Source organism: Capra hircus, chromosome 7 (assembly GCF_001704415.2).
Source record: "Capra hircus breed San Clemente chromosome 7, ASM170441v1, whole genome shotgun sequence".
NCBI classification, from domain to species: domain Eukaryota; kingdom Metazoa; phylum Chordata; class Mammalia; order Artiodactyla; family Bovidae; genus Capra; species Capra hircus.
In genome coordinates, this window is record NC_030814.1 from 83,349,716 (window position 1) to 83,370,517 (window position 20,802).

The following is a 20,802-nucleotide window of genomic DNA, read 5'->3' on the forward strand; positions in this document are numbered from 1 at the left end:
CTGCCATAAGGGTCGTGTCATCTGCATATCTGAGGTTATTGAGATTTCTCCCGGCAATCTTGATTCCAGCTTCTGCTTCTTCCAGCCCTGCGTTTCTCATGAGGTACTCTGCATATAAGTTAAATAAGCAGGGTGACAATATACAGCCTTGACATACTCCTTTTCCTGTTTGGAACCAGTCTGTTGTTCCATGTTCAGTTCTAACTGTTGCTTCCTGACCTGCATATAGGTTTCTCAAGAGGCAGGTCAGGTGGTCTGGTATTCCCATCTCTTGAAGAATTTTCCACAGTTTATTGTGATCCACAGTCATGTAATTAAAGACTATAATATTTTGGAGTATGACTATTTCCTTCTAAGCTTTAATGTAATAAATGCTTAAGGTGAACAAATTTAATAAATTGTAAATACTTTATGAAAATTGTAGCTTAAATGTTCTTGAGAACTTCAACTGAATAATGTAAAAACAAAAAAAAGATTGATATTCATTCACTGTAAAATATAGGAAAAGTGAAAATGAGAAGTCAGGACAAAAGTAAAGACTTAATTTCCCTATTATCTTATTCTAAAATTACGCTAATCTTATAAAGAATTTGTTCACATTCATTGTGGGTGAGAGGAAAAACTCAAAGCTATAGCCACCTCAGAAGAGTTGATTCATTGGAAAAGATTCTGATGCGATGGCTGGATGGCATCACCAACTCGATGGACATGAGTTTGGGTGAACTCCGGGAGTTGGTGATGGACAGGGAGGCCTGGCGTGCTGCGATCCATGGGCTCGCAAAGAGTTGGACACAACTGAGCGACTGAACTGAACTGAATTCCTCCATAATTCGATTTTTTTTTTTAATGACAGGAGGAAAACTCAACAATAATTGTTTTTAAAAAGGCAAATGTAGCCAGATTTTCTGCCTAATCAAAACTTGTTTGGCACAAGTTTTCAGTAGCATGAGTCATGAAAATCGAGGTTGTATCCCATAAAAATTCATTTTAAAATCCAGCCCAAAACTAAGGGTGGATATTAAACTTCCCAAGCCCCAAGTACTGACGGGAAACCCCTCTCATCATATTCACTTAATATTTATGTGCTCTATACACTATGTGAACAGACTTAAGACATTTCTCAAGAGAGAATACACATACATTCACTTTCCAGAAAATTATGTCACATCAAGTCAAATCCAAGACTTGACTTACAGGCCAAAATTTCTTTAATTTTTAAAATATTTTACTACTTAAAATGTCTTTATAAAAAAGCCAAAATTGTCTATCTAAAAGCAAAACAGTTTTGAATTTTGTTTGCTATACTAAAAGTAAACAGTTTTGAATTTTTCAAATGTTTTGTTGTTGTTGTTCAGGCTCTAAGTCCTGTCCGACTCTTTGCGACCCCATAGGGTGTTTAGGTTGTTTTATCCTCTAAGTGACATGGGACTCTGTCCACATTGTTAGGTGCAGGATTGAAAGCAGGTCGAATCTCCCAGGTCCAGCTCCAGGGAGGGCTGGACCACATCCAGCTTGGGGCAGAGCTGAGGCAGAGGCCCTGACTGACCAGCACAGTGTGCCACGAGCACAGAGCAGAGCAGGAGCGCCAACCACGTTCGGAAACCGCAGGTTTCTAGTGGCGCTTCCATCACACCTCCTGAATGGCACAGTGTTAAAAAATGGCAATGGAAACGCGGGACACCCTCACATGCCCACGCAGACACTCACCAGGCGCCTCGCAGTGGTACACCTCTGGCCGGCTGTCCCCACGGCTGCAAAGAGAGCTGAGGGGACGACTAAGCTGAGGTCCGCGTCCTCGAAAGCTTAGGGAAACAAAACACACCCATTAGTGTCGTGAAGTAGGCAGACAAGGTACTTGACACTAAGTGGTGGAAGACGATGCCTTTAGAAAGCACAGGAAGAGAACATCAGAACCATTTCTCTATGATGAGCAGGTTCACACTGCAGAGGCAACTTCTCTCCCATGGAAAATGATATGAGAATAGAGTGATGAGTTCATCCTCTGCTGACCTGTTTTATCTTTCACCTCTCGGGAGTTTCTGGTGCTGACTAAGCCTTGTCTGCACCCCCACGTGATCTCTTCTATAAGACACTGTCGTCTTTGTCAGTTTTACTTGCCTCCACCCTCAACCCCACGGCTGATTACAATGGCAGCTTCCCTGGGCCATAGAGAGCCTATTGGGACCCTTCTGATTTATTACCACCATCAAACCAAGCTCTCTAACAATATCTACACCCTCACCTGCATCAGTCCATTCCCTTAAATGCCACTTGTTCCCCCCCATAGAAGTTTTTTCAAATCTCTCAAATCCCTCGGGCCCTTTACTCCCACACCAGGCGACCACATCCTGCACTTTGTGAAAAGTCTTGGAGTGACAAGCCCTGTCCTGCTTCCTCTGCATCTGAAGAGATCAACATAAAATGACCTCCAGATTCCTCTCCCCTTTTGCCTATATTCCTTCCTCCTACTTTTCTGCCCTCTGAAGAAAAACGAGCCTCGTCTTTACAAGATTAACCCTTCCGGTGATACACTGTATTACTTATAACTTGTTACTTTCCACCCCTTCCCAACTGCCTTTTACATCCTCAATTTTCCCCTGCCCAGCCTAACAGCATTCTCAGACTAATGTGATGGTTAAGAAGGTAGTTTGTACAAGCAAACAGACCAAAGTTCTTTTCCATCCCCATCCCTTTTTAGTTGTGTTATTTTTACCTTTTTAAGCCTCAGTTTCCTCATCCATAAAATGGAATACTATTATCTGGGGTACTAATGGACAATAGGAAGGAGTTTTAGAAAGAGAGCTGTGCTCTGGGGTCTGATTGCCAAGATAGAAATGCTGACTCTGTCACTTTAGGCACATATCATTTTAAGCCTCAGTGTAACCTTCAAATGAAATTAATAAAGGTATCTGCCTCACGGGACTACTGTGGGGATTAAATGACATATGGCATATGAAACAGCTTATCACAGAACTTGTCAAATGCCTAGAGATCAATAAATATTAACTGTATTTTTTAATCAGCTCTTACAAGATTAGAAGTTCATCCAGAACAAATCCTTCATCATACACTTTTTCTATTCCTGGTGTCCCCCACAAACACAAAAGCATTAAACACGATAACGACAGCAATGTACAATTAGGAAGTTTTTTATCATAAAATTCATGATGTTATGAAGTCTCAACCAGCTGATATTAATTATATTATCCAGAAGTTATGCTGGTGGACTATTTCCTTTTGTGCCAAACAAGTGAAAAAGAGAATTAAATAATCTCTAAGACTATAGCTAAATGATAAAATACCTCAAGGAAGTGTTCCTTCCCAATGTAAAAGCACTCAATATTCCACTGATGACAAGCTAGTATTTCTGGAAACAGATCATATACGAGTGACTTATTTATTCTAGAGAAACATGTGGCCAGTTAAAAAAAAAATAGGAGAACAAGAAACATGCCACATCAGAAAGTCTCACACACAGGTTCTAAGCCCCAGGTAACATTTTCCAAACACGAACACACTGTGTTCTGTCTCATAAGGAATAGTTCCCATGCACGGGAGTTAGATCTCAAACAACACAGAACAGATGAGTTCTACACATTCAGGATGACTACTGAAGACATGTCAACCAGAAAACAAACAAACAAAAAAGGCAACCTTACCTATAATGGCATTGTTTCCTCCAAGTTCTAATAAACTTCTCCCTTTAAAAATATATAAACAGAAATTCATGCCTTTTTCAGTTGATTGCACACACGTGCAAACCACAGCCTATCCCATTAGTTTTACTTTCAGATTTAAAATATAGCATAAGCATAAATCAGTTGTACCTTAAGGAAAAGAAAAAAGAACGAGCATCGCGTTAATGTCAAGATGACCAATTTCAGTAACTGTATGATGGTTATATGACAGAAAGGCCTTGTTCTTAGGAAATACACAAACATATCTAAAGGAGTACAATGTCTTCAACTTTCTCAAAAGGTTCAAAAACAATATACTCTCACAATATGTATGTGTTTTTGTGTGTGTATGTGTGTGTGTGCTGCTGAAGAGAAAGTGATTTTAAAAATGGGACAAGTGACTGGTAAAACTTATTAATGAGTATATGGGATTCTTCGTGTTAGTCTTGGAATTTCTCTAAGCTTGAAATTATATCCCCTTAAACTCCAAACAGTTAGTGTAAAATGGTACAGTCACCGAGGAAAATTATATGACAATTTCCCAAGAACTTAAACACTGTACTACCATAAGATCTAACAATTCCACCTCTGGGTACTTAACCATAAGAAGTAAACAGGGGCCTCAGTAGTATTTGCAATAGCAACTTTCACAATAGCTAAAAGGTAGAATCAACCCTAGTATCTACAGAGAAATGCACAGATAAATAAACAGGGGTATATCCATACAATGGAATATTACTCAGTCTTAAAAGGGAAGTTCTGACACACGCTACAACATGGATAAACCTTGAAGATACTACGCTAAGCAAATGACTGGACACAGAAAGACGTCTACTGTATGATTCTACTTATAAGAGGTTCTTAGAATAATCAAGTCTGAGGCAGAAAACAGAATGCTTGTTCCCAAGGGCTAGGAGAAGGAAGAAATGCAGAACTGGTTTTTAATGGGTAGAGGTGGGAAGACAAAAAGAGTTCTGGAAATGGATGATGGTGACGTTTCACAACAATGTAAGTAAAAATGTATTAATGCAACTGAATTGTACAGTTAAAAAAAATACATATATATAAACCAAATGTTTATACATATATACACACACATACACATATATATTATCACAATAAAAAAGTTTAAAAATTATGCGCTCATTGTAGAAAATTATTTGGAAGAAAACAGGCAAAAAAGAATCAAATAAGCCAAAGGCACGGCACAAGTTACCATGAAATTTCTCCTCATAATTTGATACAGTGCCTTCCAATCTCTTTCCTATACATCTATACTCAGTTGAGATCATAATAATCAATTTTGCTTTATTTCCTCAATAAAAACCTACCAGTTCAGTTTTTCTCTAAATTATTAAGAGCTATATTTTGAAAAACATCACAATGTAGCATCCCATCACCATGATACAAGCCACCTTTTGTTTAACAACTTCTCTAGTGTTGCATATATTGGCTGTTGATTACCTACCTCTCGATTATCTACTTAGGTCAGGGGCAAAGGGTGTGAATATTACAGCTCCTGATACACACTGCCAACTTACATTCCAGGAAGGAATACAGGAGGTTATGTACACCATTCTCATTTTACACTCCTGAGCACTGAGATTTGAGATCCGTTTGCCTCAACTTAGAGCTGTGTTTACTACTGACCTTTTAAATATACATTTATTTTTTCTTCACTGCACTTCAAAATCAGCTTCTATGTAAGTAACTTTTATTTACCTGAGACACTGGCAGCATATGTGACAACAGTAGAGTATGTTCTCACCTCCACTACTCTGAAACAGTTAAGCATCAAATGGATTTTTATTTTTACAGGATATTTTTTTTTTTTTTGGCTTCTTGGGTCTTCCTTGCTGCGTGGGCTTTTCTCTAGTTAGACTGAGGGGCTGCTCTCTAGTGTGGGCTTCTCATTGAGGTGGCTTCTTTTGTTGCAGAGCACGGGGCTCTTGGGCCTGTAGGCTTCAGTAGTTGTGGCTTCTGGGCTCAACAGCACCAGCTCAACAGCTGCGTGCAGCTTAGCTGCTTCAAGGCATGTAGGATCTTCCTGGATCAAGGATCAAACCCATGTCACCTGCAGTGCCAGGCAGATTGTTTACCACTGAGCCACCAGGGACGCCTAAGCATCAAGCGGATATTAAATTACATGGGGATGGGGCTGTTATTACCAAAGCCACTGCGAGCTACATCATAAATCAGAGAAGAACAGACACAAGTCTTCTATACCGCATTCAGTCTAGGTCCTGTACTCTGAATGGTGCTGTTTAAATCGTGAGTTTTCTTTTTTTACTTGCTAAACTGGTCTGTTACAGATTAATAAATACATTTGATATGATTCTAATACAGTCAGTTGGGGAGGGAATGACATCCTTTTCCAAATTATGGTATCATATCTGCTGTTAATATTAACCCACTGTTAACTGTATCTTTTCTTTTACTTGGACAGTCAAATAATCCATGGAAAAAACCCAATCTTTAGATTGCACATCCATAGTTGAGGGTATTAAAATATTCATTATAAAGCCAACACTTACCAAACCTCTCCTGTACCATGAGGGCCACCTGTTTTCCCACCTGAGTGCTCCCGGTGAAGGACAGCAGGTCCACCCGCTCATCCTTGGCCATTGCTGTGCTGCAGGGGAACAGACACGGTCACCCAAGCAGAGAAACCCAGCAATGGTGGCATCTGACAGTGCCTAACCCATTCTGGGAGCTCTCCATAAACAGAAATCACCTCAAGGATGTTGTTAAGGAAGATATTCCTTCTTGTACTGATGGGTGACTGGACATTTCAACTGGAGCATTTCCTTGATGAGCATCTCAGTTATTTTAAAGTCTCTTAAAACTGATTCTTTCAAGAATTAAAAGTTTAGGGACTTCCCTGGTGGTCCAGTGGTTAAGCCTCCATGCTCCCAATGCAGGGTGCACGGGTTCAGTCCCTGGTCAGGGAACCGAGATCCCACAAGCTGCGTGGCTTGACTAAAAACAAATAAACTCTTCAAAAATAAAATAATTTTAAAATATTTTTGAAAAAGAATTAAAAGTGCAAAGACTGTAGGGAAATATCCTAATTATCCCTCATGGAAGCTGATTTAGAAAGTCTGTGCTAGGATTTCCAGTTTCTAAGGAAGGTAGACCAGACACTGTCAATCTGAACCTCCTTGCTTATAGCTCAGTGCTTCAAAGGGTGTGGTGTGTGCCAAGCAAGATAGATACAGATTCAGACCAATGCAGGGCTGGAAATGCTGAGGACACTGTGCATGTGGGCTTTCCCAGGTCAGTCCAGCACACATGGGCACTGACACTCAAGGGGGTTGCTGCTTAAAGCCCTCTTGCACACACTACTGTTATCATCTGAGCTACACCAAGGCCAACCTGAAGGACTGCACGTCCTAAGTATAAGAACAGAGTGGGTCAAAGGATAGACATATTTTAAATGTCATGTTTTAAATGACATTTAGATAATACTTCACTATATGCACTCTTTATATGGGAGTTGTATTTTCTAAATAAAATTTCTAAAATGTTCTCACTTATCTTTAAAAAAAAGTCTTCACTACTCCTTTTTGAGACTGCCCATTAAGTACAATAGATGGAGACAAGAGTAAGATTTTCACCATACCAGTAAGGGTTCTAAGACCTGACTCCTAGGAAACGTCACCTCATAGAAAATCCAGGCCAGTAGAACCAGCATTTACTATGGTTTAGAGAAAGTATAGTCCATTCCAGCTGAAAAAGGAGGTTATGACATTCTGCCAAGTGAAAGAAGCCAAACACAAAGGCAACATGTTGTATGATTCCATAGAAATATCCCAGACAGGCAAATACAGAGACAGGAAGTAGAAGAAGGGTTGCCGGGGGAAGAGGGAGGGGAAGTGATTGCTCTGTGTATCAGGCTCTTTTGAGGGGAGGGTAACAAAAATTTTCTGGAATAAGGTAATCAAGATGGCTGTACAACACTGTGACTATTCTAAAAACCACTGAACTGTACATTTTTAAAGAGAGAACTTTATGGTATGTGAATTACATGGCAACTTTTGAAAAACAATACATCAGAAGTTGGGTCTCCAGGGTTCCCTTCTTTGGTCACAGAGGTACCCAGAGGACAGGCTGCGTGTCCTCGGTGCGGAGTGAGACAGCAGAGCACCCCTGCACAGCTCTGCTTTGTAAGTGAGCACATTGATAAATCAAGCGCCAGGAAACCACAGGCTGCACGCTGGCACAGTAATGTGTAACACAAACACCTTAGAATAGCAGCTCTGGGCAACGAAAAAGACAATTCTCACTCACTCTCCAACAACAGCTACGTATTAATGAAGTAAAGCCCAGTGAGATCCGAAACAGTAAAGATTTCAAAACACCACTCTCACCTCCTCCACTATACTGGGTTTTGAAATTCTAGTAAAGATGATTCTAGGTGATCACCCCAGGTCCTTCAGCAGAAAGACACTCTGGGCCTGCTGACTTACCCGATATCTGCTCCACCGCAAGCCAAGGAACAAATTGCACCAGGCAGCCTGTTGTCCTCCAGAACTTTGGCTACTATCCTAGAAAAGAGAAGGCGATGCTAAGGAAGGGGCTGATCTAATCTCTTACCAAATTTTGAAAATTAATAAATTCCAACCATTCGGCTTTCCTTTTTCAACTTTCTCTCCCATAGGCCTAGATTTCTCCTCACATACTAGAGGAGGTTTTCAAACACTTAAAAGCAGAACTTTTTCTTTTCCCCCTAAAAGAAACTTCAGACTAAGACAGGAAAAATACATAAAAGACCTAAAGCATTGGTCAGGAAGTTCAAGTGATCACTGTTCTCAAATATTTTCTGCCCAACTAAGAAGACATCCAGTTCAAAGTGGGAAACTGATTGCAGGGCTTTTGGGGGGCAGGTGGGGGAGCCCTTTCTCATCACAAATCCATTAAAATAATGTTAAAGAAATAAAAAGGGATATATGGAATAAAACCCAGAAAGATGAAGAAAATGAAGGATAGTTTCCATTTGCCATGAGAGGTTTTGCCACATCTCTTCCAACCAGAGCCAGCTAGAGAAATGGTAAAGGATGAGATGGAAAAAGGTTCCCCAAACCAAGAGGGGATGTGGAGGAAACAGCAGAGGGCGCAGGACCTGCCTGCAGAACCCCAAAGAAGTTCAGGACGAGTGTCTACTGGCTTCCCACCAACCTCTAAGTTAGGAAACAGCGCCCCACCCACCAGACTAAAGTAAGGTGGACAAGCACAGTCCTTTCTTAAGTCTATGCTTACAACTTAGGCTGTTAGAGTCTAAATGAGAAACACGGCTCAACGCTATTTAAATCTGATTTTAAGTTGTAAAATATAGCTCCAGTAATTCCGATTTCTCTGAAACAGGGTTCTTTCGTTGATTTGGAGCTTCCTGGGGAGTAGGTGCCTCAATGGGGCAAAAATTCTTTTGATCCATCACCCCAAGCTACTGGCTACTTTCTCCCTGATATTTCATAAAGATTTAAATCCTATACCCACTTCCATAAATACCCAATGGTATGATACCATTATCATACCCAAGTAAATTCTCCAATTGGCCCCCAAAATGTCCTTTACAGCTGTTTTCTTTCCTCCACCCATCAAGGGTCACACACTGTAGCTGTCATGTCTGAGACTAAGGATCAGGTTGTATAATTCTCTCCAGGGACTCAGGGTGTATCTACCGTCTGCGCAAGCAGCTGATTGCACCTGAAGGGTAGGCATTTTGCTTTGCACCTGTAGGTAAAAGTTAATCAAACCCTCTTTCCCTAATTCATGAGAATCTGACCTTGGGTTAACTCTTGTTTTGTTCCTCAGCTTACCTGATAAATGCCAATGTCAACAATGCTATCTAGACAACATGGCTCATGGTAAAAGCAACCCCTGGCTGATCACCCCCATCTAAACTGGAATAATGACCCGAGAACTGTGACTGGAGCCTCATGCTTCTGCTCTTCTCTGAGGGCAGTGGCTTCCCTAACTACATGTCCCTTGTGAGTGGTTGAAAGTCATGCATACAAGAATTGCTACAAGACTGTCTGGTTTCTGCACGGCATTGAGCTTCTAAGCCAAGGTAACCCCTGTCCAGTGTAGATCTCAACTCCTTTGCCCCAAATAAACTGCTCAAAAAACAGCGAATGAAGAGAAATGACTGTACCTGATGCTATCCTACCAGAAACTATGTTCCTGTCCTATATCCTTCTGAACAGACAGGTATAATACGTAGTCATCTTATGAGTCTGAACAGCAGCTGAATTTAATAACTCCCAGAGAAAAAAAATAAAAATAAAAACTCCCAGTGGATGGTATGATACCTTTGGTTAACTCCAGCACAATATATCATCATTTAACTTACTGTCTTCTATCACAAAAATCAGATGATATTCTCAATCATCAAAAAAAAAAAAATCAGCCATATTCCTAAGTGAACACCTCAAACCTTTCAAAGGTTTAACCAAATAAGTATTTAAAAGCACAAAGAATAACTTTATGCTTTAGAATAACAAAGCAATAACTGAAAACATCAAAATAATAATTTAATCAGCTATTTTATAACAACTGGCAAATTAGTTCACCATGTTCATATTAACTGTTCGCTTGTTTTTTTAAGGATTATTTTTTTTAAATTGCCTAGGGGAATCTCACCATTTTTATGTGTTTTGTATATGGGTTCTTTTTCATATTTAATTTGAACCCTTACCTTGAAAGATATTTGTTTCCTCAATATCACACATTCCTTTTAATACTGACACACACTACTCTCTTAGCCGACTTTTTGCTTCCTAAGCCAGTGTTCCTAAATGATCTTCTAACGTTCAGTTCAGTTCAGTTCAGTTCAGTCACTCAGTTGTGTCCCACTCTTTGCGACCCCATGAATCGCAGCACGCCAGGCCTCCCTGTCCCTCACCAACTCCCGGAATTCACTCAGACTCACGTCCATCGAGTCCGTGATGCCATCCAGCCATCTCATCCTCTGTCGTCCCCTTCTCCTCCTGCCCCCAATCCCTCCCAGCATCAGAGTCTTTTCCAATGAGTCAACTCTTCGCACGAGGTGGCCAAAGTACTTGAGTTTCAGCTTTAGCATCATTCCTTCCGAAGAAATCCCAGGGCTGATCTCTTTCAGAATGGACTGGCTGGATCTCCTTGCAGTCCAACATTAAGGACCCTCTTATGAACAGACTCCATCACAAGCTCTCTGCCAGTAATTCTTAAATCAGAGAATGCAGGCCAGGCAAACAATGCACCATCAAGGGCCCATCATCACCCTACACAGGCAGCCATTCTCCTCTATACACTCTCTAGTTCTGGAATGATAAATTAGTAACACTGATTTTATGACTTAACTAGTGTTATCACGTTTCCAAAGAGGAATAAATAAAACAGTAATTTTTAACCAAAAGATGAAATACATTTTAGACAGTGTCAGAAGAATCAATTGAATAGTTTAACCCTTTGTTTTGCTAAGGTCTATTAAACAAGAACAATAAAAGTATGGGCCTGAGTAGAAATTAAGACCATTAACATGCTGCATAGTTACAGCATATAGCCCCTAAATTGCAAGACTATTTCCTCTCCACTGGATTTGTTTTTATTTTGCAAATGACCAAAAAAAAAAAAAAAAAAAGTTTTAAGAGTTCAAGTTCAACATTTATATCAGTATCTGGCATGTTTCCCAAGACTTAAATGACATGGCCCTGAAAAGGATCTGTAAACTACACAATGATATAAAAATGTTATTACAATCAAAGAACAGAGTTTATCCAGATTTTCTATGCTAAAATAAATATGACACTTTCATGCCAGATTAAAAATTCAGTGCTATCAATCACCCTTTTACAATTCCCCCAGACCCAGGAAAAAGACAGCCACACATACTTACTTTGTGACAGCTACACTAATGAGGGAAGTTGTAGGAGCTCCTTTCCTTGTAACAGTAAAAAATAAAAACAAAAAAAGTCAGCTTAATTTGGTGAAAATCATAAATACCTTTATTTTTAAGCAGAAGCAACAGTCTTTGTGAGAAAAAGTTCTAAGTAAATAACAGAGCCTAATAAGTGAAAGAGAAATCAGTCCTTCACTTTGGTGCCTCTGGAGCCCAAGGGACTATAATACTTTCCTAAGTATAAAAATGGCCCTGAGCAGTTCTGAACCTGCTTGCTGCACTGACCACAGGAACTTTACATTAACCTCTGTCTATTGTGCAAACTGAGTAAAACAGAGAGCAGTCAACGTGAACTTTCACTGGAAGACTCGGGGGCTTCGGAAAACCATACTGCTACCCTTTGGTAACATGATGACGAATCATTAATCCTTCCAACTATGCCTTGCTTATATGGTCTTTGAGTACCTTCAACTGAGAACAACAATAAGATCAGTACACAGTAGTGGGGCAGACACAAAATGGGCAAAGACAATTCTCCTGGTTCTCCTGATGTAAGCTGCTCCATTGAACATGAAAGCTAAAAGCAAGCAACTGTTTTGTCATCTATAAATACTGACATTTCCCCAGCTAACTTTTACTATCACATATTTTATAGCGATGTAACATTTAACACAGCAATGGGAAGACTGGCCAAGTGCCTCAGAATCTCTTGGGAATTCACTATCAAATTTTTATTGAATTAAAAAAAAAAAAAGAGTCGTGTTTCTAAAAGAAGGTTGTGACTTATCACAAGTTCTCTTTTCCCTCCTACTTGTTCATTTAGTTTTCTGCTTGTGAAATGTAGCATAATGAAGATTGTATCTGGTGTTCAGTTCAGCGTTTCCGACGCTGCCACCCCATGGACTGCAGCATACCAGGGTTCCCTGTCCATCACCAACTGCTGGAGCTTCTCAGGGATTTGGCTCCCAGTTTCTGGCACACCCAGTATCAACAACCTCGGAACTGTCTGAATGACAGAAAGGCCTTTGTTATGCTACTGAGGTATCTAGTGCCCCTCCCCACAAGACAGCTTCAGGACGGGAGGTGGTGATGAGAAAGATCAATCATGGGGAGGGAAGGAGGAAGACTTGAGTTCAGTCACATGTACAATGATTTACTCAATCATGCCAATGTCATAAAAACCCCATAAAAATTCTGGACGCCAAAGCTCAGTGATGCCTTCTGGGTGTGAAAGTGATATGTCCTGAACTCACAGGGAGAGGGCAGGGATGCTGTGTTTGAAACCCTTCTAAACCACGCCCTAAATACATCCTTTACAACAAAAGTGCAACCATTAAATACTGCACTTCCTTGAGTTCTGTGGGCCATTCTAATGAATTACTGAAACCAATGTATGTGCTGTGCTTAAAGTCACTCAGTCGTGTCCGACTCTTTGCGACCCCACGGACTGTGGCCTGCCAGGTCCCCCTGTCCATGGGGATTCTCCAGGCAAGAATACTGGAGTGGGTTGCCATGCTCTCCTCCAGGGGATCTTCCCAACCCAGGGATCAAACCCAGGTCTCCCGCATTGGAGGCAGATTCTTTATCATCTGAGCCACCAGGGAAGCTCTACTGAAACCAGTGGTAACCTCCAAATCTGTAGACAGCCAGTGAGAACTGCAGATGTCCTGAGGACTGGGAACATTTGCAGCTAGCATCTTAAGAAGGAGGAGTCTTGTGGAAGACTGAGCCCCTAAACAGGTGGAGTCTGACACTGAGTCCAAGCAATTAATGTCTAAATTGAATTACACTATACTTGTCTGGGGTAGAGATAACTAGAAGGAAGAGGGTATAAGGTTGTGTCAAAAGTTAAGTCAAAAAATATAAATTTTACTGATGGTAAAATATGTAAATAACTAAAACCCAGCATTTCACAACTAGCAGGTGTCACTTGCTATGTTAACAGAAATAGTAGAAAACATTTCAAAACATTTGCAATACTTTCAGTAGTACCTGAAAACGGAGACTTTTACCATCTAACTAGTGGATTAAAAAAACGAACCGTTCTTACCAAAGGCAAGCGTTCCCGCAGATCATGGCAATGGCGTTGTTCCAGCCATACACGGCCACAGGGAAGTTGAAAGCAGTGATGATTCCAACCAGGCCTACAGGATTCCACTGTTCAATGAGAGCATGGCCAGGTCCTGAGGACGAAGAAGGCACGCAACACGCTTAAACACATTAAGTTAATGCCTGTCGAGGTCACAAGAACAAAGTCGGCAATCTTTCATTTTCAGAACAAAGATGCACCAGATCAGGTGGGGACTACAGATGCTTTGTACAGATCATCTTACACAGCTAGGGGACACTGGTACATTCGCCAGCATACAACGAATGCTGTTATTACCAGACTACCTTATAAACCATGAGGATATCCATTAAGCCTCTACTCCTCAAAGGAACTCTGTGGATCAGGGCAGTGCCAGTCCCATCCGGGAGACAAGGAAACTTCAGAGAGGAAACGAGACATGTCCTCGGTGATGTGATGGCCAAGGGCAGGGCACAACCACAACACAGGAGTCACGACTCTCAGGGCCATGCTCCTGACGGGGCCGGATGAGGCCCTCAGCTCACCTCTCTAAATTCAAGACAAGGTGACTCACATACAGGGGGAAAGTAAGTTTTAACAATTACATAAACGTTGAAAGAATTAAGTGCACACATCTTTACATACATATAGGAAAACTGAAAATATAAATTAAAATAGTTGTCTCTTATAGACCAACTTAAGTCACCATAATCCCACAAGCTGTTGTTCAGTCGCTCAGTTGTGCCTGACTCTTTGCAACCCCAGGGATTGCAGCACCCCAGGCTTCCCTGTCCTTCACCATCTCCCGCAGTTTGCTCAAACTCACATCCATTGAGTTGGTGCTGCCATCCAACCATCTCACCCCCACAAGAGCCTTATTTAATCAAAGGCAGCTGAAGCAGTGAAGAACCAGAGCAAGGAGTGCGAAGGTTCATGAAACCTGGCTAAAAGCATTAGGAAGGCCGCACTCCCAGCCATCTGCCTTTCTGGCCATGCTCAGCCTGTCAGCAAGAACAGGGAACCCAGAACTTGTTCCACCTCACTCCCAGGCCCTCCCTTAGTCCAGGAACCCTATTCTCCCTGGAAGTGATGTGCTGGTACAGTCTCTTCCTCACAGAGCCTACCTCCTCCTCTCTGCCCCTCCCCTCCGTATCCTTCTCTCCAGGGAGACAGTATAGCTTTGAAGACATGACGCCCCCCACTTGCCACACTCTGGCAACCCCATCACTACCAGAGCTGCCCTCAGGATAAAGTCCCTTCCCGAGGTTCCTTCTCCACCCATCTCTCCCTTCATCCTGCACCCTCCGGCAGGGCTGCAGTAACACAGTTCCCCAAATAAGCCAAGTTCTCCCATCTTAAGCTTTCACACAGGCTTCTTCCCAGTTTAAAATCACCCCTGGGAATACCCTGGCAGTGCAGTGGTTAAGATTTCATGCTTCCACCACAGGGCACAGGTATGATCCCTGGTTGAGGAACTAAGTTAAGATCCTGCATGCTGTGTGGCCAATAAGTAAAAATAAACAAAATTAAAATGCAAGGAATCTACAGCTTTATACATTTCTTGAGGGAAAGGACTACACTTTTTCAACCAAGTTATTACCTATTAGATCATTTGGCAGACACTCAACAAGCATTAACTGAATGAATGAAGTCAAAGTTACCCAAGAGCTTCTGCATAAATGAATAATCTATTTTTTTAAAGTGTAAACAATTGAAAAGGATTTTAATTGGTGAGTCAGACATTAGAGCAGGTAAAAATCAAAGTTACTTGCTTGCACATATATACCACCCCAAACTGGCAGTTTACTTTCTTAACTCTGAAAAACCTCTGAAAGTGTTCAATATAAAATTAACCTTGGCTAATGGGACTCACTGTTACACAGCAAATTATGGACAATAACTGTACATTTGAAAAGAACCCCCTCTTTCTACCAGCAGGGAATTTGCCCAATATTCCAAGAGGAAACAGGAAAACATGATTTTTTAAAAAAATGTCTTTTCCTGATTATAAATGTAACCTAATTCCCAGCGTGGCAACTTTGGAAAATATAGAAGAAAGACAATACCAACCATTAATAATTCTGCCTTGACAGATAACCACCATTACTACTTCAGATTTCCACCTCTGTGCTTTCAATACAGTCACATGAATTCACCTGGTTTGTTCCACTGACGTGGCAAACACTACAAACTGGGTAAGCCCTTGTCCCCGTCACTGAGTACAAGGCTGCAGCACAGTTTAACTGGCAAAGACTGAAACACCCCAAATATCTGTTACTTGGGAACTGGTCATCCTTACCACAAAACAGCCATTAAAAAAAAAAAAAAAGAAGAAGATGCAGGAAGCACCTTATCGGAACAATATGAAACAACTTCTAAGATACATTAAGTAGGAAAAAAGTATAAAACAGAACACACGGTTTGCTACATATCTGTCTGCACCTGAATAAAGATACACTCAAGAAACCAGAAACATTTGATACGTTCATGGGAATGCTATGGAGTATCCCACTGGGAAAAGGAAAATATTTCTTCCTTCACCTTTTTATGCCTCTTTAATTTTGTGAAATGAAAAAGACTATCTTTTCAAAAAAATCAAAATAATCTAAAAATAAGTATGTATTAAAAAAGAAGACAAAAGAAGTAAAAATAAATACAACTTTCCTATAAAGTTTGCGGTTGGGGAAGGCAGTCATTATGATCTCTTGACAGTATCTGCTAATAGACTGCCAAAATTATTTGTTCAGCCTTTGTCATGATTGGACATTTAGGCCATTTCCATTGTTTCCTGTTAATGGGACACTGCACACCCTAACACTTGAACCTCAGTTGCATTTCAGATTATTTACTTAAATTAAGATTCTGGAAACTTGCATTAAATATTTAATGGATTTAAGGGAAACTTGCATTAAATATTTTTGGGATAGATATTTTTCCAAACTGTTTTCCAGATAAGACTGGTGATTCACAAAGTCTCCACCCATGAACTTGCCAACACTGAGCTTTATCTTAAAAAATTTAAAAAGTTTAAGCATCTTGATCTGATTATTTTCACCTGTTTTGACTTTCTTAGTAAAGAGATTAAAAACATTTTCATATACAAGTATTTTGTGGAAACTGCTCACAATCAGAGAATCTGGGGGAGTTCCCTGTTTCGGAGTGCCATACTTAGCACTTACTTTCAGAAGGCAGGATGGGTCCCCCAATCATCCGAGATAAGCCAACAGCATAATCACAAACATCCACGTATTCCTGAACTTCTCCCACACCTTCCACCAAGATCTTCCCCATCTCCAAAGACACCTAAAAATACAAAAGACCAAGCAGCATTTTTCCAACAGAATTCCTGCTTTAAACATTAAATTTGAGGTGGGGAAAGCAAAACATTTTGTTTCTGCTTTGTGAGGGTTATAAACCACAGTCTGTTCTTATTTTTCTGAAGAATTTTAAAGCCCAAGAATTGTCTTCACATTTTCTGTCCATCTTGTTAATCCTTCCTCTAAAGAAAAGATTTTTGAAATATATGTTACAAATTTATACACATATATATTTTTGAAATACATAAATTATGACCTTAAAAAGATCACAATCTTATACACAAAAGTACAAAACAGCCTTATTCTTCACTCAAAGTACTATATATTTACTACAAAAATACTTTACCAAGCTTCCTAGCACTTGGATCTTCTCCCGCAAGGCATCACCAATCTGTCTCACGATTTCTCCTCGCTTTGGAGCAGGAATCTAAGGAAGGAATGGCATTTTAGTGTCTGCTGAAAAGTGTAAGCTCATGTCTATTATCACGGTACTAATGTGCTGTTAAAGAACAAAGCACAACCACATCAAAAACATCTGTTTTGATCTCATCAGTGTCTGATGTGACAGGCCTTAAAACCCATTCCAGAGACCAAGAAAATATACAGATGACACATTCTTGGTGAGCAAGGACTGCGCCAAGTACAGAGAGAAATTCAGATTGGACACAACTTTCTGGGATGACACTGCATGGTTAGTTGTTTGTTCCTTCAGCCGTGCCTGACTCTCTGCGACCCTATAGGCCATGGCCTGCCAGTCTCCTCTGTCCATGGGATTCTCCAGGCAAGAATACTGGAGTGGTGGGATGACTCTACAAAGCTCTAAATACCTTACATAACCTGTAACCCTATGTGATTCCCAGTGATGTTTCCACATGGGTCAAACTGATTGCAAACCCAAACCCTAAAAAAGCTTACTTAGGCTGGTGTCCAAAATCCATTCAAATCATACCACCCTCTCACGAAATACTTTCTGAGCACTTACTGTGTGACATCAGCAATACTAGGCAGTGGAGCTAAAATAACTGAGGCACTCATGGAGCTCAGGGCTCTTCTTCACTCTCTCTCTTCCCCAAATGTACACCAAATATCCTTGTATAGTTTTTCTAATCTAAGGGTAGCCTGGCTTTCTATTAACATTTAAAATGCATCCTGCGCCCCCACTACTTTGAACAGGCAGTTCTACTTCTGGAAATTGAACATAAACATTAGTGTGCAAAAGTATAGGTTACAACAGCATTTACTGCGGTGCTGTTTCCAGCAGAGAAACAGAAACCATCCAAATGCCCATCAGCACATGATTGGTTAATTACGGAATAGCCATAAATGGAGGGCTTCCCTGGTAGCTCAGAAGGTTAAGAATCAGTCTGCAATGCAGGAGACTGGGGTTTGATCCCTGGGTTGTGAAGATCCCCTGGAGGAGAGCATGGGAACCCACTCCAGTATTCTTGCCTGGAGAATCCCCATGGACAGAGGAGCCTGGTAAGCTACAGTTCATAGGTTCACAAAGACTTGGACATGACTGAGTGACTGAGCAAAGAACAGCACATAAAATGTCTGGACCCTTTCTAAAAAGAATAAAGTAGATTTATAAGGAAAAACTTTTAAAGAGCCTTAACAAGACAACAAAAAAAAGGCAAGATAATGCGTATGGTAAGTAAACTTTTGCTTAAATTTGATGGGATATACAACAAGAGGTTAACAGTTGCAATTTCCAGGAAATGGAATCACAACATTTTGATTCTCTGCATTTTGTATGTCTGCAACATTTGCTATTTTTATGATACATGCACACTTTTGGAAACAGTAAACAAAAATTGTAACATTAAATGAAACAGCAAAGATCCTCTGTGTTTTCTAAGGCATTGAATGAGTTGAACCAAATTTAGACCACACATTTATAGCCTTAGCAAATTGGTTAATTTCAACTCAGAATGGCTAATTCAGTACACATGACTATTCTGAGCTTATTTATTCTACCAGTCTTTGAACCACCACTTACTGCACACATTTTATGTGCCAGATAGTGTGCTATTCCCCAGGATTCAAGGGAAACAAGGCAGCTAGATTCAAATCCATTGGGGGTGGCAGACACAAAGCAGATTATAATCTCACGTGGTAAGCGCCATGATGGCGCTAAACCACATAAGTGGACCACCTGTGACTACTAACCCAGCGTTACGTGGGGGCAAGGAGATGGGAAGGAAGGGGGCTTTTTAAAGAGTTGAGGCCTACAGCATGATTGGTGTTTGCCATCTGAAGAGGTAGATAAAGGAGAGGGAAATTATGGGGGACAGAGAGATAACATACGCAAAGGCTAAAAGGCAAGAGAATATGATAATTTCGGGAAACTATAAAGACTATAAAGAAGTAGGAGTGGAAAGGAGGGGCCACACTGCAAAGGACCATGTAAAGGATCCAAAGAGCAGTGGGGAAATCACTAGAGGGTTTTGTACAGTGGGGAGAAAAATCACAGTGCGTTTTAATTTTTCAGCCGCATCACGCAGCATGCAGGGACTTAACTCCCCGATCAAGGACCAAATCCTGGCCCACTGCAGTGGAAGCACAGTCTTAACCACTGGACCACCAAGAAACTCCCTCACAGTGCATTTTAAAACACCACTCTAGATGTGGTACAGGAAATGTTATCAGAGGGAGGAAAGACTCAGGCAGGAAAACTATGAAGCCGGACAAGGGATGATGGCTGTCTGGACCACAAAAACAGTAAGAGATAAACATAATTCAAACTGTTAAGACCTGGCAACTGATCAAGTCTCAACCCTGGGTACACATTAGAACCCATCACCCAAGGTTTAAACTACATTCCCTCTCAGACCACTCAAACTTGACTTTTTTTTCTTTCTTTCTTCCCGCTTCCAAAATGATGGGTAGAAACAGCAAGAGATAAAAAGAATGTCAGGAGTAAGTATGAGGTGAGGGATGAGGACGAGCAGGAAACCGGGAAGACAGTCCCATGCCCGTGTGGGTTTGACCAGCCCAGCACAACAGCACATCAATAACCTTAGACCCTCCTGAGACAGCCACCGAGAGTCCTCGTCCCTGCACACTTCACTCTGAAGTCAGGTTTACAGCGAGCATCGGAGGCAGCCATAAACAGGGAACTAAGAGCACCAAGTCTGTCATCCGCTGAGCCCCTGGGGAAGTATTCCAAAGACAACTGCGTTAAAGGGCTACAGAGACATACGCTTACCTATGGCTGAGTCATGTTAATACGTGGCAGAAAACAAAAGTCTACAAAGCAATTATCCTTCAATTAAAAATTAACTTAAAAAAAAAAGAGAGAGAGAGCTACAGGTATCTGGAATCCCTTTATGCAGCTGGAGAAGGCCCATTCGAGTTCCTGTCATCAAGAGAAGAGACTCTGCCTTTCCTCCTCACCAGGAGTGCAGAAGGAAAGTGATGATACCCACAGGGGATGCAGACGGGCAGAAACAGGTGGCATTTGGACTAAATCAACTCATGAAAGAAAGCAGCAGAGCAAGAATTCCCAACCAGGTTCTTGGTGGTTGGTTTTAGTTAAGAGAAACATTTTTATAAACTGCCTTTTCATATTTTTATACTGTCTCCTTTTTCCTTTAAAAAAAAAAAAAGTTCCCTTTGAAAAATTCCAGGTCGAATACAAAGAAACTAAATGAAACTGTGGTTTGCCCTCACAGGCAAGGCACCCAGAAGGGTCAGGGCCAAGCAGAAGTAGCCCCATGCAAGTGAGGGGCCAAGAGAAGTGTGTGCACCAGGAGGGGACCAAGCTTTGTTCTGTTCATGTTAGAGGCGTCCTGGAGGCACACTGAGGAAATGCTCTGCTTCCTCCTTAAACTCTGGACTCAACTGCTTAACTCAAATTCC

At 41.0% G+C, this 20,802-nt stretch overlaps 1 protein-coding gene across 1 annotated transcript in view; it reads right to left on the bottom strand.

Moving 5' to 3' along the window:
- ALDH7A1 (aldehyde dehydrogenase 7 family member A1) overlaps window positions 1–20,802 on the bottom strand; it is a 44,408-nt gene that overhangs the window by 11,975 nt on the left and 11,631 nt on the right. The window contains exons 5-12 of the mRNA XM_005682692.3: window positions 17,288–17,368; window positions 16,804–16,927; window positions 13,607–13,739; window positions 11,554–11,598; window positions 8,147–8,224; window positions 6,212–6,309; window positions 3,660–3,701; window positions 1,708–1,802 (exon numbers count right to left, since the gene is read on the bottom strand). Of these exons, the coding sequence (XP_005682749.1) occupies window positions 1,708–1,802; window positions 3,660–3,701; window positions 6,212–6,309; window positions 8,147–8,224; window positions 11,554–11,598; window positions 13,607–13,739; window positions 16,804–16,927; window positions 17,288–17,368 (696 nt within the window). The remainder of the gene's footprint in view (window positions 1–1,707; window positions 1,803–3,659; window positions 3,702–6,211; window positions 6,310–8,146; window positions 8,225–11,553; window positions 11,599–13,606; window positions 13,740–16,803; window positions 16,928–17,287; window positions 17,369–20,802) is intronic.